General features: G+C 32.2%; 1 protein-coding gene across 2 annotated transcripts in view; it reads right to left on the bottom strand.

Moving 5' to 3' along the window:
- Positions 1-22,955, bottom strand: part of LOC118189915 (rRNA methyltransferase 1, mitochondrial-like) — a 69,470-nt gene extending 46,515 nt beyond the window's left edge. Inside the window, exons 1-4 of one of the 2 annotated variants that reach the window (XM_085810396.1) lie at positions 22,555-22,639; positions 13,839-13,888; positions 9,874-10,129; positions 8,742-8,794 (exon numbers count right to left, since the gene is read on the bottom strand). In XM_085810396.1, coding sequence (XP_085666522.1) covers positions 8,742-8,794; positions 9,874-10,020 — 200 coding nt within the window. In that variant the 5' untranslated portion in view covers positions 10,021-10,129; positions 13,839-13,888; positions 22,555-22,639. Of the gene's footprint in view, positions 1-8,741; positions 8,795-9,873; positions 10,130-13,838; positions 13,889-22,554 lie in introns of both variants that reach the window. The other variant, XM_035360630.2, reaches the window with a different exon arrangement.
- Positions 22,956-23,902: the final 947 nt, after the last annotated feature.

Raw genomic sequence — 23,902 nt, 5'->3', positions numbered from 1 at the left:
TGCATGGCCCAGCTAAGAGACTAATGCTGATATTATATCTTATATTTGGTTATTTTTGATTGACAGGTTGGATTCAGGTTTATACATGTGCAATGCAAATACCAATCAACTTCCCTTAAAAACTCACAGTGACATCTAACATCCCTCCTTAAACAACTCTCATAGGTTAAAACATAATTTTCCAGAGGCATTGGTCCAAAAGGAAACAAAGGGCATTGCGGAGCAAGTGGACAAGAACAGCAGTTTAAATTGTCTGCTTACTTGAAAAATTTGATTGTTTGAATACTTTTTAAATAAACATTTATTATTTGATTATACAAATATTACAGTCATGCATCGTTACAGAATAATACCAAAATATGGTAATAATTTTTCATGGTTCAAATTGCATGCAGGTTTATCTACCTATTCCAAGAAAAGGTTATAAACTATCAGTCTAGAATTCTAAAAACATGGCCACAAATCCATAATTACAGTGATATCCAGTAAGTGAAAGTAGTATATTGTTTCATTTTATACCACAGCACCTGCCATGACAGGAATCTCAGCTTGTTAGATTCATTTCAATATTGTTCTGGTATCGAGATCGGATATTCAGAAATGCATGAACATGTGTTTCTATTTATGTACATATAATGGAAATTCTTGACCTAGCAAATACAGGAACAGTGGAAGTAATTTTGTAACTGAACACAAAATTATGCCTGTCTACAAAATTAAAGAAAATACATAAAATGAAATTGCTTAAACAGCTAATTTTGGTTCTTTTAATATTAAAAATGCTTTTTATTTCACATGTGACCTTTCAAATAATTAATTTCATAATTTCTACCTGTAATCTCGCTAGATTTAAACTGATGTTTCTGAAATTTCTGAAATCCAGTATCATCAAACGAATTGCTACCCAACAATTCTAGATTTCCAATGGCCAATCTTGAAACATTTTTAATATGCACTAGGTTTGTTGCAAATGCATAAAACATGTTTAACCAGGGATGAATGAGAGAATAGTCAGTGTTTTTAAATGTGCTTCAGGAGAACTAAAAAAGTTCAGTAGATGCCGCTTAAAGGGATTGAGGTTAATGTTGCCATTTGAATATCATTATAAAACAGCCACAGTCATGCCTATTTGCATACAAAAACATGGAAACTACACAGTTGATTGTGATAAAAAATTTAGTACTTATTATCAAAGCATTATAGAACAATTTTTAAATGCCAAATAAAGTCAAAATAGGTTATATAAAGTAAGAAGTGTCAGAAAAATGTTGCCAGGTAAGGGATAAAGTTGCCAAACAGCTTAATGTCGGTTTTAGGGAACCATTTAAAATTAGATAAAAAAAAGCACCCTTAGTTTGGTGTAGATTTTTAATAATTCTATTGATTTTGAGGATGATCAGACAGCAGTCTTTCTTTTCAATGAAAAAAAAAAAAAAAAAAATCTTTGCAAAATGTTTTTTCCCTTCCCTTAAAATGAAATAGAATGATATGAAAACTTGAAACATCTACACCAAACCAAAGTTGCTTTTTTGCCCAATTCTAAGTTTTACATTTGCATGTTTTCTTCCAGTGAATGAGGGATGCCCTCTGATTATTACTATTAGGGGAATAGCATCAGTTAAATGAACTTCTACATTAATGAACAGTCCATAAACAAATTTTTGCATTTTTCTCATTAAAATTTTGTGAAAGTACTTATGCGTTTTTTGTTGCATTTATATTATATTAATTAAATCCCAATTTTGTTCTTTTATTTTATTTTTTATTGTTAAATAGAATGATTTAACAATATGACATTGCTAAATGAGCTGGAAACTACTTGAATTCATATTTCTATTTTGAAATTATACAATGTCTTGCAAATAAAATATGAATAAGAGTCACTTTACAAAAACTAACATCCTGTTTCCTTAGAACCACCAGGATTCTTTCTATGGGGTATAAATTATATCTCTGACTTTATATTCTTTAGCCTATTTTCAACAAATAATTCCATACACACACATTTTCAAACCTGGGACCACAGTTACCAGATTACCATTTTCGCATCGTGTCATAACAATGAATAATATATAATGAATCCATTTTTTTTAATTACTTGAGATAGTTCAACTCAAAATCTTTTCTTAATAGGCAATAAAACATTAGCAATATAGTGATGACTTGTTAGTCCTAAGGGGCAATTTGCCCAGATGGACTATTAATTTTGTTTTGGCACTTTGCGTTGATTCACTGCAAACATTGTTTCACTTTTCAAATTGTTGCCACCAAATATTATTGCCCTGTATTATATTTAAAGAAATTAAATGATGAAGAATCTGCATAAATGTATGTTTCTTGCATTTATAATGATAAAACAACGGTACTTAGAGCCATCAAATTTTGAATAACATAATCCTCCTGTGAATATGGGCATCTGGAATCCCAAATTTAAAATTTGGAATTTGTTATCAATTTCATATTTTGTAAAACTTTAACGAATTTTTGATTAACAAAGTCAAGGATTTCAAAGCGAGCAATGGCAATGCTGTACAGAGAAAACATTTTTATCTCCAGCGCATGAGACTATATCAAAAATTCTAAAGATACGCTCATTTTAAAATTATTTTGTGATACTGCTCTTGAACTGAATTTTATGGTTTAGTGCAAAGAACATGATATTTAATAAATAAAACACACAAAATGTTAAAAAAGCACACCTTTAAATGTAATTTAAAATCTGAAACCTTTCAGAATTTTTTTTTTAATTCCTTTTATCATTCATAGATTCTCCTATAGAAGGTAGACTGCAGATTACTTTAAAGTGGATATTCAGTCAGTGTGATATTACTAAAAACGGCCTGAAATATGGCCAGACCAAATTTCAACCACATTCTCTTGCTAAGTTTTCTATTAGTCTAGCATGAAGGTGTATATCTGTAAAATATCTACACTCAACAAGATTAATATAATCTTAATACACCCAACAAACTTAATATAATCTTTTCTACATTCCCGTTTGCAAATGTTGACAAATACAAGCTTATTTCAAAACATATTGTTGTGACAAATCTCTGAGCAGGTCGCGACTTAGCCTAATTGGGGCACGGTGCAAAAACTTCTTTGGCGGCCCCCCTCTGCTTCACTACTTCGGTAATGAACAACTGAACTTTATGGAGGTATTTAAATTTTTATAATAATAAACTTTCTATTCAATTTGGGGCCTGATGTGGGGGCCCAGGACGACTGTCCCGTATGCCCCTGCCTTAGTCAGGCTCTGCATCTGAGTATAGTCTAGATCAGGGATACCCAAACTTTTTCTTACACCTACTCCTTTTTAAGGGTGTTTTCTTCATCGACCCCCTTATAATTTTCTTTCTAACATATAGCATACAACATAATCATAATGCAAATAATTGTGCATACATAAAACAATTAGACTAAGAATATGAAAAAAAATGTTTTATTAGATTATGTTTATTATTTTTTCTTCAATTTTATAGAGATAAACATGTTATCAGGCTCAAAATCATATAGTCTAATTGCCCAGAAGTTTGATTTTAATTAACACGAAAGCTGCGCTTGATGGTATGATGCAAACTTTTTAGTATTTGATATAAAATTTCTTAACTTGATTTTTAAATCACCTCCTTCAAAAATATTCAACTTGCTTCTTGTTTTTCATAGTAAGTTATTGATTAAAACCTGCTTTTACAGGATAAAAATAGTTTAATAATTTTGGTCGGATAACAACTCTAATTTTAGGATATTTCTCTCAGATGACTTTTAAACTCCAAAACTTAATGCACCTATGTGCTTTGAATAAAAGACTTGATTTATTTGTATGATAAAGCTTTATATCAATAAATAATTTATTATGAATTTTATTAACACATTTTTTATAATCAGGGGTGTCTTGATTATGTCGAACATTTGCCACTGCATATTAGTTGTCTACCCCTTAATCATCATAAAATATCATCCTTTAAAATATCATTGATCTCAATGAGAAACCATGGGATAGACATTCATTATGGTGAAGAGGGGAAGCATCACATCAGCACCTCCTGGATACAAGGCTACGGCATGTTTCCCAGAAGGAGGTGTGACATCAATGTTAGTAGGGATAGCATTTCACTTAACTCTCCCCACTAAGGCATGTGGTGGGTGGATTTATGGAGTTCTGACGGTCACTCGGTCACTAGCGTTCATTAGAACAGTCAACATTATCTTTCTCCACTTTCATACTATTTGTTCTTCACATTTTTATATGGTTTACACATGCTGTATATCCAACTGCAAAGGTCCCAAATGGTCCAAAAGTACAGGTTTTCTCTTTTCCGAAAGAGAAACCATTGTTAAACAAATGGATTAATGTGATTCATAGAAACAATTTCATGCTAACAAAATTTTCAAAGGTAAGTTGCTTTTTCTTTTCTTTCTTTTTTCTTTTCTTTTTTTTTTTAAATGAGTTTATACTTATCTGTGCTTAAAAAAGTGCTTCTGTGTTAAATATATTATAACTATCATAAACTAAAGTGAATGCATACATTTATAGAAAGAAGCATATTTAACCTAATTCTAAGCATAATAGTGATTATACGAATATGATGACTTAATCAAACTATTAATTTAATTTATAACAGATGGCTTTATTTATCATCATGCTAGTCACTTAATTTGTAGTAAGTGGCATTATTTACCAAGTCAAGTAAATTAAACAAATGTGTGACTTCAAATTAGGATTAGATAAAATGTAAGACTAATAAAAATTTGAAATTTTAAATGCATTTTGTATGTTGCAAAATGCTTGCATTTAAATATCTCAATACATTTGTCATAGCAACAGTGTATTTATTAAAATCTGAAGACCTTGAAAAATCTTGCTAATATCTCTGTACCTAATGACAATTTTGTTTTTAATATTAATGTGAAAAAATATGCTATTTAAACTTATATGAGTTCATGTCTGATATTCTTAAAATTCACTTAATACAACGTGAAGCATTAAAAATGAAATTTTGCAAAATGTTGTATTTAATTCTAGCTTAGATAATTATATCTGATTATAACAATCTTTGCATACAAGTGTTTTGACGATAATAAATATATCATTTATGTGATGATAATAAAGAGCGTGAAGCAAATTTGAGAAGTAAATTTTTTATTATGTTTTAATTTTTCAATTTAATTAATTCTTATGTATATATGTTAAAAATCATGAGATTCTCTTTCTTCACCCCCAAATATATTATTTTATATTTTGTATAGCAGTATGTCAAAGCAATTTTTGTTTTTGCAAAGAAATCGAATATATTGTCATATATATATTGTCACGCATGCATATACATATACAAGTTTAAAAGTATTGTTAGATCCAACTAAAGACCTGAATTTTACCAAATAAATTAATAAATGAACTACATTAAAGCAAAAATCTAAGATAATATATATATACATAAGTTAAATGTCGTGTAAATGTAATGTAAAGTGCTGTCTTTTTACAAGAAAGAATTTAAATTGTAATCTTCACGAAATATCATGCCAGACATTTTTATTTGATGAAATGCAGTAAATGATGAAAAACTAATAGTAAATGATGAAAAACTAATATTTATTGTTCGCCGTTTATAGACAGTTTTCAATAATTCTGAATTGACTGCAAAGACAATTTCGATGATTTTCTTCTTTCTCTTCCTTTCCTCTATTCGAACAATCCTTCCTCTTTGAGTTGACTGAATTGTAAATAAGCATGTACATATTATCTAAATTATTTCTGTATTAATTGCTTAGAATTGTAATGTATAATTTAGTGCATCTTAAAGGCATTACATTTTAGTAGTTTTATTCGATAGTAATAATGCAATGATAACCGTCTTTCTCATTTGTTGTGTTCAATATCCCAGTTCAGGATTTGTTACATTTACATTCCACATAATACTGCTAAATCATGTTATAAAATTTCCCTGCAGAGATCAGAGGTTTGCTATTTAGATCTATATCAAACATCTATCAGAGGTTGGATATTTGCTATTTAGAATGAAATATGATATATAATTCTCTCTGTGCAACTAATGTCTCATAATTATGAAAACTTATTTAAATCGTTGCAAGCTTAGTGTTTTCAAATATGAGTATTTATTATTCGGCAAAAGATTTCAGGATGTCAAAATAAGATACAAGGTCTGGCTATTAATATCTAGGACTCGTGGAATAACTCAGAAGAAAAAAAAGCTTAAACACATAGCCATTTAATATGATTCAAAGTAATCCCTATTAGCCGTAACGCACGTCTGTGCTTGGCTGTACAAATTTCGGAAAGAAGTTTTAAAGTCCTCTTTTGGAATGCTCTTTAATAGTGACATTACAGTTTTCTTGATGGCTTTGACATCCTGAAATCTTGTTCCCTTCAGCGAATTTTTCAGCTTAGAAAACACGAAAAAGTCTGTGGGTGCTAGGTCTGGAAAGTATGGTGGATGCTGCATTTCAATGACACCATGCTGGGCTAAGAATTGCCTCACAGGCAACGCAATGTGTGGGCGGGCATTGTCATGTAGCAGCAGCCAACTCCCATTTTGTTGAAAATGAGGCCTGACTCTACGAATTCCTTTTCGAAGTCGGTCCAGAACTTCTGTCTAGAACAGTTTATTGGAGAAGTTTATTAGGAGGAAGAAATTCATGATGAATGAGTCCATCGCAATTGAAGAAAGCGATTAACATAAACTTGATTTTGGATTTTTCAAATCAAAATTTTTTCTGCCTTGATGAACTTGGAGATTGCCATTCAGAGCTTTGACGCTTGGTTTCAGGGTCATATTGATAACACCAAGACTCGTCTCCCATGACTATCCTATCCAGGAACGTAGGGTCAGCATCAGCGTTGCCGATAAGTTCGCCACATGCGTTCAGTCTCAATTGCTTTTGTTTGTCCCTTAAATAGTGAGGAACGAATCTGGAACAAATCTTGCGCTTGCCTAGGTCTTGCGTCAAAATCCGCCGAACCGTCTCTTTGTCCATGTTGAATTCATTGTCAAGTACGCGAACTTTTTCAATTGCTTCTGCTGTGCATATCAGACTGCGGCCAACCTGTGTGTGGATCACCTTTGATGCTTTTGCGCCTGTCCCAAAAGTATTTAAACCATTCAAAAGTTCTTGAGCGGGATAATGCTTCCTCACCGTAAACTTGTTTTAACATTTCGTAAGTTTCCGCAGCTGTCTCGCCCAATTTGAAGCAAAATTTAATGTTAATTCTTTGCTCCATTTTCACTTCGACAATAGGAATTTAAGAGCTATCTTTTAATGCGCCTTTCCACGAGAACCACTTATTTCAGAATGGTGTCGATTGCACTGCACAAGTGCAAGAAAATGCTCTTCAATATGCAATCATTAGCGCCATCTTCCGACTTTTCGTCTTCCTACAGTTATGTCAGTCCTGGAAATTAACAGCCGGACCTTGTATATTACTTATACTTGTCAAAGATAATTTTTAGTCAAGACATAAATCGTGGTAAGAATAATTACTACGAGCCTTGACCAATAAACATCTTTGATTAATTATATTTGTCTTCAATTAATGATTTTATGTTGCTTCTTGATTCCAGGTAAAATAGCTTCCTAATTTAAATAAGTAAGGATCTATCTTAATTTTTTAGGATCTATATCTATACCCTCCCTTCATGTCTTAAATCGTCTTTCTGTTTAATTATTGCATACAAATAAAATTCCGATTTATTAAGTGTGAAGTTTCTTTCGTTAACAAAAGTTTCTCAGCGATTAAATTTGGTAACATCAGTAATGATAACTTTTAATGAAATTAAAAAGTTCTAGTTATTCGTATCAAAAACATTCTAAAAATAAAAATCTCAGTTCTTCACATTCTAATGAAAACAAGATATTTCTCAGATTTATAAATGATGAGACTTAAATATGAAAATTTAAGTTAAATTTATTTATAAGCCTGTCAAATGGATATTTAAGAAGGCATCCTTAAAGATAGTGAGGAAAAAAGCATCCCTACTGCAGTGACGTCATGAACTGCACACCGTGGCCTTGAGTTTTCTAGGGGATGTTGATCACACCAAGTTGCACAAGGTCACACCAAGTCTGTTTGCCAAGACCTTCGGCATCTTATAAGTGACACAGAAGTAGGCCCAGCTCTATTCCAATTTTGATTCCTAAGGGACAGTCCTAGCTATCTTGGCATACCACCAGCATCTATTATGAAATTAAAGCACAAATGTTTATAATTGCATAGTGCCATAATAACACTATGCATTTACAAACATCTGTGCCTTCTTCAGGATTCAAACCCAGGTCCAAAGTTATGGTAGCTGGGTTTTTTACCACCATGCACCAAGTTGGTACTTCAAAGCATAAAATGTAAAAAGATACACAATGAATATTTCGTAAGTAAAAATTATTGGACTAATGTTCTGAATAATTAATGATAATATTTAAAAAATTTCTCTTAACATTTGCTGACTTAAAGATTCATAAAGCATAATGGAATATAAATGGAGATTTTCAGTTAAAATGCTTGTTCTAATATAAAAAATTTGAAGATAAATTTGAACGGAAAGTAACCGAAAGTTTTTATGATTATGTTTTATGATTACGTAACTCTTAAAAATATTTAAGTAGTTAATATTTATGCATGTAATTTTCATAATTTTTAAATTAACTGGTCTTATGAAGTGCATAAAATGCCATGCTTCAAATAAATTATAAAATTTAAATATTGAAAAATTTTATTATGCACTTACGCATTTTCTTTCCACTCTAACAATGGTAATCGTCCAACATCAAGACAGACTCCCTATAACCCCAAAAAGAAAAAAGTACTAAAAACATATAGTATCTAAATAGATAAATTAGAACGCAGTATACTAGCAACTAAAATTATTTAAATATTTCAAAAGTATATACTTTTAAAATTTAATAGCTTACAGCTGTACTCTATATTTTAATATTAGGTACTTGTTGTTTTACTTGTGGTAATAAAACTTAATTAAAAAAATATAGCCGAAGCTATCAAGATTCTAACAGAGTTGGCCCCTTAACGCTAATTAACGGCAAAGCTATCAAGGGCCTAAAGTACGGCTGAGCGTAATAATAGCTTGTGAGAGACTATCACCAAAAGGCTAATGCATGCTAATCAGAATCTCTCACTCTCTAACGAAGTCAGTAGAACTTCACAGTTAAATACTTCTTCTCCTCATTTGCATTCAACCGCGATTCTGAAAATATGTTCTGGCCGGAAGTTGTAAGCTGAAATTGAGGAAAGTAATTTTAACTCAAAATGAACTGATAGAAAATTAAGATAAACCTTACAACCATTTACCGTATTCAATTTTCTATTCACGGATGGTTATAACATTTGGCAACACATCTTAGTTTCTTAAGTCCAATTTGTACCAATGCTTTTTTCTCACCAAGACAGCTACAGAAGATAAGTACTGAAATTAGCTTCTTCATCCATTAGTAATTTATTGGGAAGTCTTTTGATTTAATAACAGCTTGACAACAATGTTCCATAAAGTAAACAAATAATTTTAATTCATCAAGTATTACAATACATTATTTACATCTCACAAACAGAGCTACAATATGTAAATTTTTTGAAGCTGGTGAATAGAGAACACACACACACACACACAAAAAAAAAAAAAAAAAAAAAGAAAAAAAAAAACACCAGCTAAATATGGGAAAGAGGGGGGAAGTAAAATGATTTCTAAAGTAATTATCATTCTGTTTATATATTTACATTGTTTTCCCATGTATAAAACAGCAGTTGATTTTTCAATGTGTTTTGTATTATAAAGTAACTCAAAAATATTTTGAATGAATATTTGAACATAAAAAGTGAATCTTAAACATTAACTGAAAATAACTTACTTGATGCACTGCACCAGGAACTAAATATTTTAAATCTTTAGAGTCTACAGTATTTATAGGTACTTTCAGATTTATAGCTAATGCTTTGATCTTTTGTCTTTCTTGAATGTTTTCCTGATCAGACGATTTGTTGGTACAGTTTCGCATAAAAAGTTGATAAAAGATTCTTTTCCTCTGAAGCAATGCCAGATAAACAGGATGAATACCAAAGAGAAGCTCACCTTGATAAGATAGATGTGTGATTTTTTTTTCCTTTCTGTAGAAGATATCGACAACAAATGAAATCATTATTTTAAATCATTCAAATACTAAATGATAAAAAGAATCAAAACATGTAAAATATCTTGCTCATTTCAAACAAAGCATAGCAATTTCATCATACAATATTACTTTAAATAAATGAGAAATTGAACAAATTGTGGAATAAAACTGGGGTCATAATCTTAGAGAAAATCCTAATTCATCTATTCTTTCATAGAAAGTTTACAGTTTATAGCTAGTAATTAGTGTAAATGTAATTTTCCCTGTAGTAATTTCACCTTTTTTAATTGCATGGAAAGCACTGATTTTAAAATTATTACTTGAAAAAAATTACTCATTAATTACTTATTTAAAAAAAAAACTGTCATGAATGTGAAATTGCAATAAACTCGTACAGAAAATGCACTGCATGATTTATTTTCCTTACTTATGATCTGATATACGACCTAAAATAATAATGGTATTTAAAAGAATATATTCAGAACAAACTAAGGTAAAAATATATTTATAGGTGCCCCTTGGCGATAATTGGCAGTAAATGGACACAGAGTTTGTGTAACTCATTGACTTGTTATTTTGGCACTGTGCAGCGGTGATTTTTACAGCAGAAATCGTCGCTACACAAATTCAAAATAGCAATTTTATTTTTTAATTAACCCAAATAAGTAAAACGCGTAAACCCAAAGTGATTACTTTTAAGCTATATAAAAATAAAATGAGCAGCTAATAAAGCCTCTCTCCTAAAAATTTTAAAAAGTACGTCACAATAGTATGTGGATGACAAAATAAATTATTTTATTTAAAACATTTTGGTGTTTGGAAAATAAAATAAAAGTAGCGAATACTCTATGAAGGGTATCAAAAGACGTATACAATTTTAAAGGTACCGTAAAATATTTTTCATTCTTTAAGCATAACATTTTTGCTAAAATCTATATTTTTGTAGTTCAACAGCTTAGAATTTTATAAAAATTAATAATCAAAATCGCTGTTGTTAGTGATAAAAAAATAACCAAGATGTGATCTTTGCATAGATGTCACTAAACTATACAAAAAATATATAATCAACTAGATAGTTATGGATACCAGATGTAAGTCTCCTTATCTCACTGGGCTATCCAAGCAATTCACTTCCTTTAACTGCAAGCCTTCAAACTCTTGCCATCCAAATAAATATAAGGACCTTGGTTTCAGTTTGTCTGTTTATTTACCTTCAAATGTCCACATTGATCAAAGGGATGTGGATAGTCTAATAGAGCAACTGCCTGAACCTTTTTTCATAATAGGCGACTTTAACGGCCATAGTTCGCTTTGGGGGAACAAGGATACTAATCCTCGAGGTAGACAAATCGGGATAATGATTGAAGATCATTCTCTTTGTCTCCTCAATAATGGAGAATTTACCTACTTCCATAAATGATTTTTCACGCTCTTGACCATCTCTGTTCACCATCTCTTTTGCACTTTTGACGTTGGGAATGATCTTCATAACAGTGATCATTTTCCTTTTTTAGTCTCTATCGCATGAGAAGATGCAGATCCCATGTCAAGATCTCAATTTATACTTGAGAAGGCAAATGCAGGCAGCTAGAGCGTCTATACTGATGACATCAGGAATGATATGAAAATATTCAAAGCCATGGTGGAACTGTGAGTGTCAAGAAACCCTTAGAGAACAGAGAAAAGCTTGGGAAATTTTTCGTAGGTACTCCACTTTGTTAAACCTCCTAGCCTCAAAAAAAGTGAAGCAAATGCGAGAAAAGTACGAAAGAGCCATAGGGATTCGTGGATACATTATGTCATCAATAACATCCTCTACCTTGAGTAAAAAGAAATGGGAGAGAGTTAGGAAAGGATGTGGTATGTATACTGATCCCGCACTTTCTTCTATCTTAGAAAAAGGTGGCCGGGTAATTAGCACTACGGAAGAAATTGCAAATGTTGTTGGTGAGACCTTTGCGGTTGTTTCTAGTGGCAGCAACTATCCGCCAGCATTTCTTTCCATGAAGAAATACTCAGAGTGAACTCCCGTATCCTTAAACTCTAGTAACTCGGAGCCTCATAATAAAGATTTCACTATGCTTGAGCTAAAGAGAGCCTTGCTTCAGACTCATAGGTCTAGAAGGTATCAGCTGTGAAATGCTGAGGTGTACCTCAAGGCTGTGTTATAAGTGTTACTTTATTTAGTTTAAAAATAAATACTACTTTAAAGGAACCCCCCCTTACTGTGTCAGGGTCATTATATGCGAATGACCTCCAAATAAGTTGTCATGGTGCAGATATGAGATTTGTCGAGAGACAGTTGCAGATCGCTCATAACAGCATTGAGAAATGGTCAGAAAAACATGGATATATCTTTTCAAAGCAAAAGACTGTCTGCATGCACTTTTGCCGAAGGCAAAATTTACATCTCGAGCCAGAGCTTCACTTTCATGGTTCATTGATTTCTGTCGTACCAGGAGTCAAAATTTTATGAGTGATGCTTGACCAAAAATTGACCTTCATTCCCCATGCCCTGTACTTAAGGAAGAAGTATTTCAAAACACAGAATATTTTAAAAGTCTTCGTGAACACCTCGTGGGGTGCCGAGTGGGAAGCAAAGCTTTGCATTTATAAAGCTCTTGTATGCCTTAACACCTCCAGTTCAAAGCCTTTATGTTGACTGTTATGAGCCAGCACTCCAGCTAAGATGCGAACAATCGTCCCTTCATTATTATTTCAATATCTTGTCACAACTGAACCGTCCTTGTAAAGTTCTGCTTGATGACATATGTGACCTCTTATTTGAAGCATGGCCCTCCTGTATTCCTGCCTTTTCCTTACGAGTTTGTTCATTAATTGAGAAATATTCTATGTCTGACTTAAATATCCAGCTAGTAAAGCATTTTGAAATACCACCTTGGGAAAATGTACAAATTCGCTGTTTTGATGTTTTCGTTCATCTGGATACAAAAAGCACTAATGAGATCATATATCAACAACTTTTCTTAAAACGTAGATAATAGTACATTAATTATATTCCTGTATATACAGATGGATCAAAAGCAATTAGTCATGTTGGAATGTCTTTCATAATTGAAAATGATATGGTGGGAAAATGACTAAATGATAATTGTTCAGTTAATTTATCATGCTCTTTTATCTATATCTAGATGTTGTCAAAGAAGGTTTATTATCTATTTTGATTCCATTAGTGCTCTAAAGGGTTTAGAAACATTCTCTGACACGAAGAAACCTCTTATATTTGAAATTTTAAAGTTGAATAAAAACTTAAGTAGCTGTGGATACAAAATTCTTTATTGCTGGGTTGCAGACACGTAGGAATAAAAGGTAATGAGTTGGCAGATATTGCAGCCAAAGCTGCTGTTGAGGATTCCAGTCAACATATTCCTCTCAGAGATATCAGCAAGACAATCAAGCAGAAAATTTTAAATAAATGGCAAGAAATCTGGGATGCACAACCAAATAATAAGCTAAGAAGCGTGAAGCCTAGAGTGCAATTTTGGACAAGCACTCGAAACCAAAGGGAAGTACTCTTGACTTGAAGTTGAATTGGCCACTCCTGAACCACTCACAGTTACCTTCTCAAAGCAGAGAGTCAGCCAATTTATCCCTACTGTGATAGCATTCGATCTGTGAGTCATTTTTTAATAGTCTGAATTTTAATAGACTTTGATTAAAGCTTTTTAATGAATGTGACTTACCTCTTGACTGATTAATCAGGAAAGAGGTCAATAATAATTTATTTCCATACCTGAAAGAAACAGGTTTTTATTATTTAATTTAACTTTTCTTATAGTGTAATTTTAATGTGTTTCATTGCATGTTCCATTTCATTTGTGGAGTTTTAATACCTATTCATTTTAGTGTTCATCATTTTATTATTTCATGTAGATTTTGTAACATCGCTATTTGTTGTTTTAAATTCGTCTTTCATATAAACTTTAGTTGGGAATAAAAGCTACCTTTGTCTAAATTACTTTGTGTTTGGTGTATATTATGCGCCACTAATTTTACTACCACCAGATGCCAGATGATACCTGATTTGTCATAAAAAGCCGTCCGGGTGACAGCCCTGCATTCATCTGGATAAGTCAATGAACCCCCTTTATGCAAGTAAAAAACTTCAAAATGCAATCAATATTATTCAGCCTTGGTTCCGTGCTTGGAAGCTTAAAATCAACACAGAGACATCATCTATTATTTATTTTCCATGCAAACTAAATATGGATGCCATTCAACTTAACGGAGAAATTGTGTCACAAGACAGACAAGTAAAATATCTTGGTATTTACTTAGATGAAAGGCTCACTTTCAAGTATGGTATCAATTATGTACGTCACAATGCCCAAAAGGGGGTTAGAGTTGACTTTAAGGTACCCCTTGTATTATCGCGAAATTGTGGTTTCATTTATCGCCAAGTTGTTGTTTCATTTATAGCCAACTTGGTGTCTCATTTATGACAACCTGAGTAGTTGAATGCTATGGAAACCCTATTATGATGTAATTGGTTGCGGTGAATTTGAATCACTGGAAAGTGTGTGTCAGATTTTGGGTAAGGGCTTGTGTGTGTTGGATAAGTACATTGTTATTTTCTGGTTTACGCGGTAAATTGGCTGAGTGTGGTAAGATTAATTTGAAGTTTCTGTAGGATTTGGAAAGAAAAGAAAAAAGCAATAATTGACTGGTATGTAAATGAAGGTTTACTTAGCAGCCATTATTGTCCTATTTTTAGAAACGAAATGCGTATGGTCAAACATCGGATATTTTCGAACGCAGGATATTTTTTACTCTTATTTTTGTGAATTTATGTGGTGACACCAGTATACTGATTCTAGTTCAGATAATTTTAGGAAGTGTTTGGATGCTGTTAAGGAATTTTGTTTAACTGAAGACTCAATAAGGTAAGTGGATACTTCCTTCGTGTAGTGCTAAGATGAATTTCCTTTTTTATGTTATTTTATTGTTTGATTTAAAATGTAGTTTATTCGGATTATATATTTTTTGTTGGCTGCTCCTCTGACTTTTTAAGTGAATTTAGTTTGATGCGTACATGGATAAAGTCAAGAAAATACATAAAACCTAGTTTGTGCAATTATTTGATGTTTTTTTAAGTAAAAATAGGTCGATGTGTACATGGATAAAATCACGGGAGTGTGTATTGCTATTTTTGAGCAATTCTGGGATATTTTTTTTTAAGTAAAAATAGGTCAATGTGTACATGGATACCGAGTTTGTGCAATTTTTTGTCTTGTTGTTTTGGCTTTGTGTAGCGGCGATTTTTGGAGCGAAAATCGCGATATGCAAGCCAAAATAACAAGTCAAAGAATTTCAAAAACTCAGTATCCGTGTACCACTAAAAATCGTCAAGTTTCACCAAGGGATACCCTAAAATATACTTTTACCCAAAAAGGTCTTATGAATATTATCAAATTAATTATATCCTCTTATCAAATTAACTCAAAACATTAACACAAAAAGGCTTTTATACCTACAAGCTATCAGACCAATCATGCTCTATGCAGTGACTGCCTGGGCTGCCACAGCAAAATGAAATAGAATTATTCTCCAGAAAATGCAAACATCTAAGGAACGTCCCAAATGCACCCTGGTTCATATGTAAGTCAGCCATTCACAAAGACCTTAAAATCAAACCTATCAACACTGAAATTCTTGAATCTACACATTTCTACAGAATTCTTGAATCTACACATTTCTACAATCACTCCCGCAAAACAACGTGATATTGGAAATTATGACTACAACATCAAGCAGCCTCACAAAAGAACAATACATCAAAATGTAAACTGATAATGTTCAGTCTTTCTCATGTATAAAGAATTTTTAAATTTTCTCGTTTTCAGCTGTACTCATTAGTCTAGTGGACAAATTGAGGTCACTTCAAAATAGAAAAGTCTCAAGTTATATCCCAAATTCATGAATAAATTTTCTGGACTTGTAAATATTTTATTTCCTTTGTTGTTTAAATTTCTACAATATATTAGTGCCACATATTTACGGCAAGATTTAAGTTCATATTTTCATGGATTCGGACATGTCATTCACACTCATTATGAACACAAATTAGAAATGGGACTTGTATATATTATTTAGGTACAATTCCTTTTGGGGACCATAAAAAATTGCAGGGAAAATGCATGCACAAAAACGCTAAATCTAGCAAATGCGCCTATCTGACCATGCTCCGAATCTAGCAGACATTCTGATTTAAAATTCCGTTTGGTTAATCTTTGGATTATGGTAACTTGGTGATTTTTGGCGAATATGTGGCAACCAACCCTGCTACAGCAACCTTCTACTTTTTTTTCGGCGCCATTTTGTCTTCACGAAGTAAAGACAGGTTTCCTTTTTTTTTATTTACTCAACATTTTTTCCAACAATCTGCTAGCCGAATTACACTTATGCTAGAAATTTTATGGAATAAAACCGCTTAATCATGACGAATATTAACAGCAAAATTGGGAGAAAGTGCAGAATCGCAAACTCCTTGCCGCGTTTTTCAGAATGGCACATACACGGCAACCATGTACATGTCAACCTATTTTTACTTAAAAACACATCCCAGAATTGCACAAAAATGGCATTGCGCACACTCTTGACTTTATCCATGTACACTGCTTTTTTCTCATAAATTAGAAAAATTTGCACGAAAATGCAGGAAAATTTTGTGAATCTTTAAAGTCGGTAAAAAGGACATATATGAAATTACATGATAGCGAAAAAGTATATACCCTTTCCAAGGATGAACATTTGCACATATAAAATAAATAAAATATCCAAAAACTTTTCCCTCTAAATTATCTATTATAAACGTCACCTGCGAATTTATAATGCAAACATTAAAAATGGTTGCAAATACTTAGTGTCAAACATTTAAATTATTTCCCTGCACGTTTACTTCTACTGAAACTTATTTCAAAATGCTACAAACATATAATTCACAAAATAACTATCATTTAATTAAAATATAATTAAAATAAAAAACACTACTTAAAATATAAATAAACACATACATTAAATTTAAAAAAATTAACTTAAAATCTTAATTACTTTAAACTAATTCATTGCTAATAAAAATTTTCCAATAATAGCATATTAATTTATTTATTCCTTATATTTAGAACAATGCATAAAAATAATATCCTCAAATGATTAAAAATATTAACTTACCTAACCTTCTACAGAATCTTGAGTGCATGGCGGATCACAAAATGTCCATTTTCACCAGATTTCTTGCACCACCATTCAAACTTATCTGTAATTCCTTCCTTTCACACAATCTCATTTCATTCCCACATGTTGGACATTCATACTTATCCGCAATTAATCCTACACTCATACACCATTCAAGCAATTCTTTCGGATTATCAGATAAACGCAATAAAAATTTCGAATTCACTTTACATAGGGCCATGGGATCCAAAAATTAAGCAACACAGTTTCACACAACACACAATGAAGCTAAATACAAAATGCTAAATGCAATAAAAATTTTGAATTCACTTTAGATAGGGCCATGGGATCCAAAAATTAAGCAACACCGTTTCACACAACACACAATGAAGCTGAATACAAAATGCTATAAAGTACTGCAGATATTTTTCCAAATTTCCCCCCTTTTCTGATTAAAGAACTGTGATTCGTCCATAAAGGTCAGATGACATATCTCATGATCTCTCATTTCTCTCACACAAAATAATGCGTAATTGGAACTGGGTACTTCTCACATTATTGCCAAAGTCCTAGGTAGTAACCTTTATTGCCTACCAAAATGTCACCAAACTGCCTGTTACCATATCCCAAAGATTAGCCTTCCGTTCTATATTTGTAAGTCACCATTGAAATACTAGTTTAATTTTTTATTCTTTTTTGATAATGCTAGGAATTTAACAATTTGAGAATTGCCCAATGATGAAAAGTCCACAATAGAATTTTTTCAAAGAAAAGGAATCATTCATGGCAGAAAATTATGTTAGAACAACCACAAGATGAAATTATGCTTTAGCCATAACTCAGTAGCAAAATGGTGGTGCAGGAGAGAAACCTGTAATGAGAAGAAAGGATTAAGAAGTCAAAATTGGTTTAAAGATCAAAAATCCCCTTTCTTACAGCTGTACTCCAGCTGAAAATGAACCACAATACAATTGTAAACTGGAACAGTTACATGCATGAGGTTTGTGCCATAGCTTTAATTGCTCAGCCTAAGTTGAAAATTGGTAGATTTGGCAAAATTATTGAAGTAGACAAAAGCCATTTCAGGAAAAGATAGAATAACGCTGGACTTTTCTTCTGCCACAATGGGTTTTTGGTGGATTGTGCAGAGAACCAAATGAATGTTTCTTAAGTCATTGTTCCATATTGATCGGTGAAAACCTTACTGAACATTATAAAGGAAAATACCACAGAAGGAAGCATTATTTATACTGACTGCTGGAAATCATACAAGTCATATGAAGTGCAAGATGGCAGGCAGTTTTGAACACTTTACTGTTATTCACAACTACAATTTTGTGGATTTTCGAAAGCGGGTGTCATACACAAAGAGTAGAGCGGCTGTGCTAAATGGCATAATAAACGCCATCGTGGCAGTGCTCAAAAGCATTTCGATTCTTATTTATCCGAATTTATTTACAGACGTTCACACAAAAAAACTGAAATTTTCTCTGCTATGTTGGAACGGGTATCTTTAGCCATAAATGAAAGCAAAAAAATTGTATTATATGGAATTAATCTTTTATCTAAATTAAAATAATAATCCGAAATAGTTATCTACCATTTCCATTCCTTCCTATGCTTCCATTCATTTATGTTTAGCCTATTTTTGTATAAATTATAATAATAAAAAGAAGTATTATATGAAATTAACCTTCCATTTAAATTAAAACAATAATCTTAGATAGTTATTTACTACTATACTTCCTTTCTTGCGTTAGAGTTACCGTAATTATTTTTGGCAGCATTGGCATCAACAATAGTTTGGCGGTCCACAAAATGGAATTCTACCATTATTTATTACTTTCTTTACATTTTACAAATATTCACTGTATTGATATTTTATGCGTGAAATGCTATTATAATTGCCAATTGCTGGCCAAGATTTATGTGAATTACCACTACTTAGGGGTTACAAGAAATAATTATTTTATGTTCATATACTCTTCAGAGTTTATTTACTTCTTAGTACGGGACCTTGCGTATCAACCGGAGGCTGATCTTTAGAATATGGTAACTGGTAGTTTGGCGACATTTTGGAGGCGATAAAGGACTGGGATAACCTGGGACTTTGGTAATAATGTGAGCAGTACTCAGTTCCGATTACGCATTATTTTGTGTGAGGGAAATGAGAGATCATGGGCAATGTCATGTGATATTAATGGACGAATTACGGTTCTTTAATCGGAAAAGGGGGAAATTTGGAAAAATATCTGTGGCTGTATATTATTTTGTATTAAGCTTCATTGTGTGTTGTGTGAAGTAGGGTTGAATAATTTTGGGATTGTATGGCGCTGTGTAAAATGAATTCTAGATTTTTAATGCGTTTATGTGATAATTCAAAAGAATTGGTTGAATGGTGCATGAGTTTAGGTTTAATTGCGGATAAGTATGAATGTCCAAAATGTGGGAATGAAATGAGATTGTGTGAAAAGAAGGATATTACTGATAAGTTTGAATGGCGGTGCAAGAAATCTGGTGAAACGGAGTGTAAGGAAGGGTACGTGGTTTGGTGAAAGTCGTTTGAGTATGGGTGAGATTTTATTGATTTCTTATTATTGGGTGAATAGATTGCCAGTTGACTAGTGGATTTCGGATTTAGAAATTAGCAGTAGGACTGCAGCTGATTGGAATTCTTTTTGTAGGGAAGCGTGCGTGGAATTTTGCGAAAATGACATGGGTATGTTTGGTGGTATGAATGTTATTGTGGAAATTGATGAGAGTAAGTTTGGGAAGCGGAAGTATCAGAGAGGTAGGAGAGTGGAAGGAAAATGGGTGTTTGGTGGGATTGAAAGGGGTAGTAATAAATGTTTTTTTTAAGGTTGTGCGAGATAGAAGTAAAGATTGTTTATTAAGTTTTATAAAAGAATATATTCTATCGGGTACTATAATTATTTCAGATTGCTGGAAATCATATGAATGTTTCGAAGATGAAGGTTTTAAACATCTTGCTGTGAACCACAAATATTATTTTAAAGATCCAGAAACAGGTGCACATACCAATACAATAGAGGGCACGTGGAGTGCTATAAAAAGCGCCATTCTGAGGCATTGTGATAAAGAGCATTTTGCTTTTTATTTAGCGGAGGAAGTGTGGAGGAAAAATTTGCAGAAAAAATCGTTCAATAATTTTATTGAATCCATAATAAAAGTGTATCCACCATGTAAGCAAGATTCTGAAGAAGATTAGGTAAGTTAGTATTTTTAATTATTTGAGGATATTATTTTTATGCATTGTTCTAAATGTAAGGTGGAAGTAAAGTAATTTGGTATTATTGGGAAAATTGTTATTAGCAATGATTTAGTTTAAAGTAATTAGGATTGTAAGCTAATTTTTATTAATTTAATGTATGTGCTTATTTATATTTTAAGTAGTGTTTTTGAATTTAATTATATTTTAATTAAATGATAGTTATTTTGTGAATTTTATGTTTGTAGGAATTTGGTATACATTTTAGTTGAAGTAAACATGCATGGAAATAATTTAAATATTTGACACTAAGTATTTGTAATGTTTTCGGTATGAATTCGTTGGTGACATTTATAATATAATAGATAATTTAGAGGTAAAAGTTTTTGGATATTTTATTTATTTTATACATGGAAATGTTCATATTTGGAAAGGGTATATACTTTTTCGTTATTAGGTAATTTCATATATGTTCTTTTTTACGGGTTTAAAGATTCAGAAAATTGTCATGCATTTTCGTGAAATTTTTCTAATTTATAAGAAAAAAGCAGTGTACATGGATATGGTGAAGAGTGTGCGCAATGCCATTTTTGTGCAATTCTGGTATTTTTTTTTAAGTAAAAATAAGTCGACGTGTACATGGTTTAGTGATATTTTAATTAAATGATAGTTATTTTGTGAATTTTATGTTTGTAGGAATTTGGTATACGTTTTAGTTGAAGTAAACGTGCATGGAAATAATTTAAATATTTGACACTACGTACTTGTAATGCTTGCGGTATGAATTTGTTGGTGACGTTTATAATATAATAGATGATTTAGAGGTAAAAGTTTTTGGATATTTTATTTATTTTATATGTGGAAATGTTCATATTTGGAAAGGGTATATACTTTTTCGCGATCAGGTAATTTCATATATGTTCCTTTTACCGGGTTTAAAGATTCAGAAAATTGTCATTTATTTTCGTGAAATTTTTCTAATTTATGAGAAAAAAGCAGTGTACATGGATATAGTGAAGAGTGTGCGCAATGCCATTTTTGTGTAATTCTGGGATGTTTTTTTAAGTAAAAATAAGTCGACGTGTACTGTGTGTGTATTTAATTATGGCAAAGTGCACTTGGACTATCTGCCTAATGGGAGGGATGCCTTCGTGGAGGACTTTCTAAAGGAAACTGGCTCGTTTACACGTTACACATGGGGAAAACCACGAAAACGCCCATGCAGCCAGCCCGTTCGCGGGATTCGAACCTCGGACCGAACTACCAGTGTTCAGCGTCTTTACCGCTCGGCCGCTGGTGGGCAAGTCGACGTGTACATGGTTTATGTGTATGTGTTATTTTGAAAAAATGCGTAAGGAGTATGGTATTGTGCACTTTTTCCCAATTTTGCAGTGAATATTTGTCATGATTAAGCAGTTTTGTTAGATAAAATTTCTAGCATGTGTAATTCGGCTAGTAGATTGTTGGAAGAAGTGTTCAGTAGATAAAAAGAAAAGAAACATGTCTTTACTTCGTGAAGACAAAATGGCGGCAGGGAAAAAAAATAGAGGGTTGCTGTAAAAGAGTTGGTCGCCAAATTTTTGCCAAAAAATCGCCAAGTTACCATAATCCAAAGATCAACCCAACCGGATTTTAAGAAATTACGTCTAATAGCCCTAGAGAGTAAATGATAGATGAAGTAGACTATACCAAATCGAAAACTTCGTTACAAAGTGGAGATCTCCGATCTCTTGAATCAAAGCAGGGTTGCATATTTGATTGCAGGAGAGGTTAAACAAAATTGTGATTAATATACACCGATGAATACTAACTTTTTTGTATGGCATAAAAACTAAAATTTTTAATTAAAAAAAGCTCATTATCAAGCAGAAATAAACAAACATAACTTAAGGCATATCGTTATAAGAACTAAAAGCAGAAAAATAACTTCAATTCTACTACTATATAAGTTTGTCTATATAATGAAATAAGGATGGAAGGAGTTATATTTTATTTACTTTTGCTTTCCAACGAATGAGTCCTTCCTTGTTGGTTTCAATTCTCCGGATAGTACTCTTCCCGCTAAATTTTCGTTTTGGGATACAGCTTTACGAAATTCAGCGCGAAATGCAAAATTAGTCTTTAAATTTAAACGTCTGTCGGAAAAAGATTTCGTAGAATTTGTTATACAACATACGCATGTTGTTACAGGAAAATTAACTCGGAGATTCTGTAATTTGACAGAAAAATTCAAAATCACACATGTTGATTTCGATAACATTGCTCTACGTAAATATATAACAAATTCATTTATATCTAAAATGTAATTTTTCTAGAAATACAAAAAAGTTATTAATCAGCAAACACAATTTAAATATAGAGAAATAGACAGATATCTTGTTTTGCACTCGCTTAAGTCTTTCTGCCCGCAAGGAGAAAATCAAGCTCAGGTGCGTAACCTCCTTGGGTGCGTAGGAAAAGGAAGCAGAAAGGTAGGAATTTTGTTAAAAAGGAAAAACAACTTCAAGAGAGAGAAGTGATAAAGAAACGTGAAGAAACCTAATCAGGTATGTGGCGTGACATGTGATAGCAATTGTTTATAAAGTATAATTTTAAGTTTTAATATTTTGGCAATATTGATATTTTCTTTGAAATCTGCTACATAATAAATTGAAGGAGTTTTCCGCAAATCGGAACCCGAAAGTGTGTTCTACGTCATCACCGGACATTTACATTGGCGGAGCGCTTTCCTTCGTGAAATTTTTTCGCTAGCACAAAAATTGGCGCCAATTTCGTTCACTTGTAGCGAAGGTATGTGTTTACTTTGTGTCATTTTTCTCGCTTATTTACTTCTTTTCTTCTATTAATAATATATTTTGTATATTTGCGACTAGTGTTTGGTTTTTATTGCATTTAATTTATACTTACATTTTACTTACTTGACGTACAACATACTTCTGGCTTCCGATTTACGGAATTGTACACAGATCGTAAAATACGAAATTGGCGCCAATTCTTGTGCTAGCGAAAAAATTTCACCAAGGAAAGTGCTCCGCCAAGGTAAATATCCTGTGATGACGTAGAACACACTTTCGGGTTCAAGACATCGCCAATGTGAAGACCTTGGTTTCCATGCTCAGCATTTCATGTAAAACTCTATATCAAAACTGCAAACTGCCCAGAATGTTGTTCTGCAGCAAATTACAAACGTACCATACTATATTATAAACAACACAATTCATGCGGAACTAGACATAATTCCACTGAGAAGTTTTTACTACCTCCTGGCCAGACAGTTTCATATTCGTTTGCGTAATTAAGTAACTCGGAACTCAGAATTCATAATTACGATTATAAGAACAGTAC

This window comes from Stegodyphus dumicola, chromosome 2 (assembly GCF_044657685.1).
Source record: "Stegodyphus dumicola isolate Sdum_Otavi_A_Nest chromosome 2, ASM4465768v1".
NCBI classification, from domain to species: Eukaryota; Metazoa; Arthropoda; class Arachnida; order Araneae; family Eresidae; genus Stegodyphus; species Stegodyphus dumicola.
Note: the sequence above shows the minus strand (reverse complement) of the source record. Positions and strands in the feature narration are given on the sequence as shown.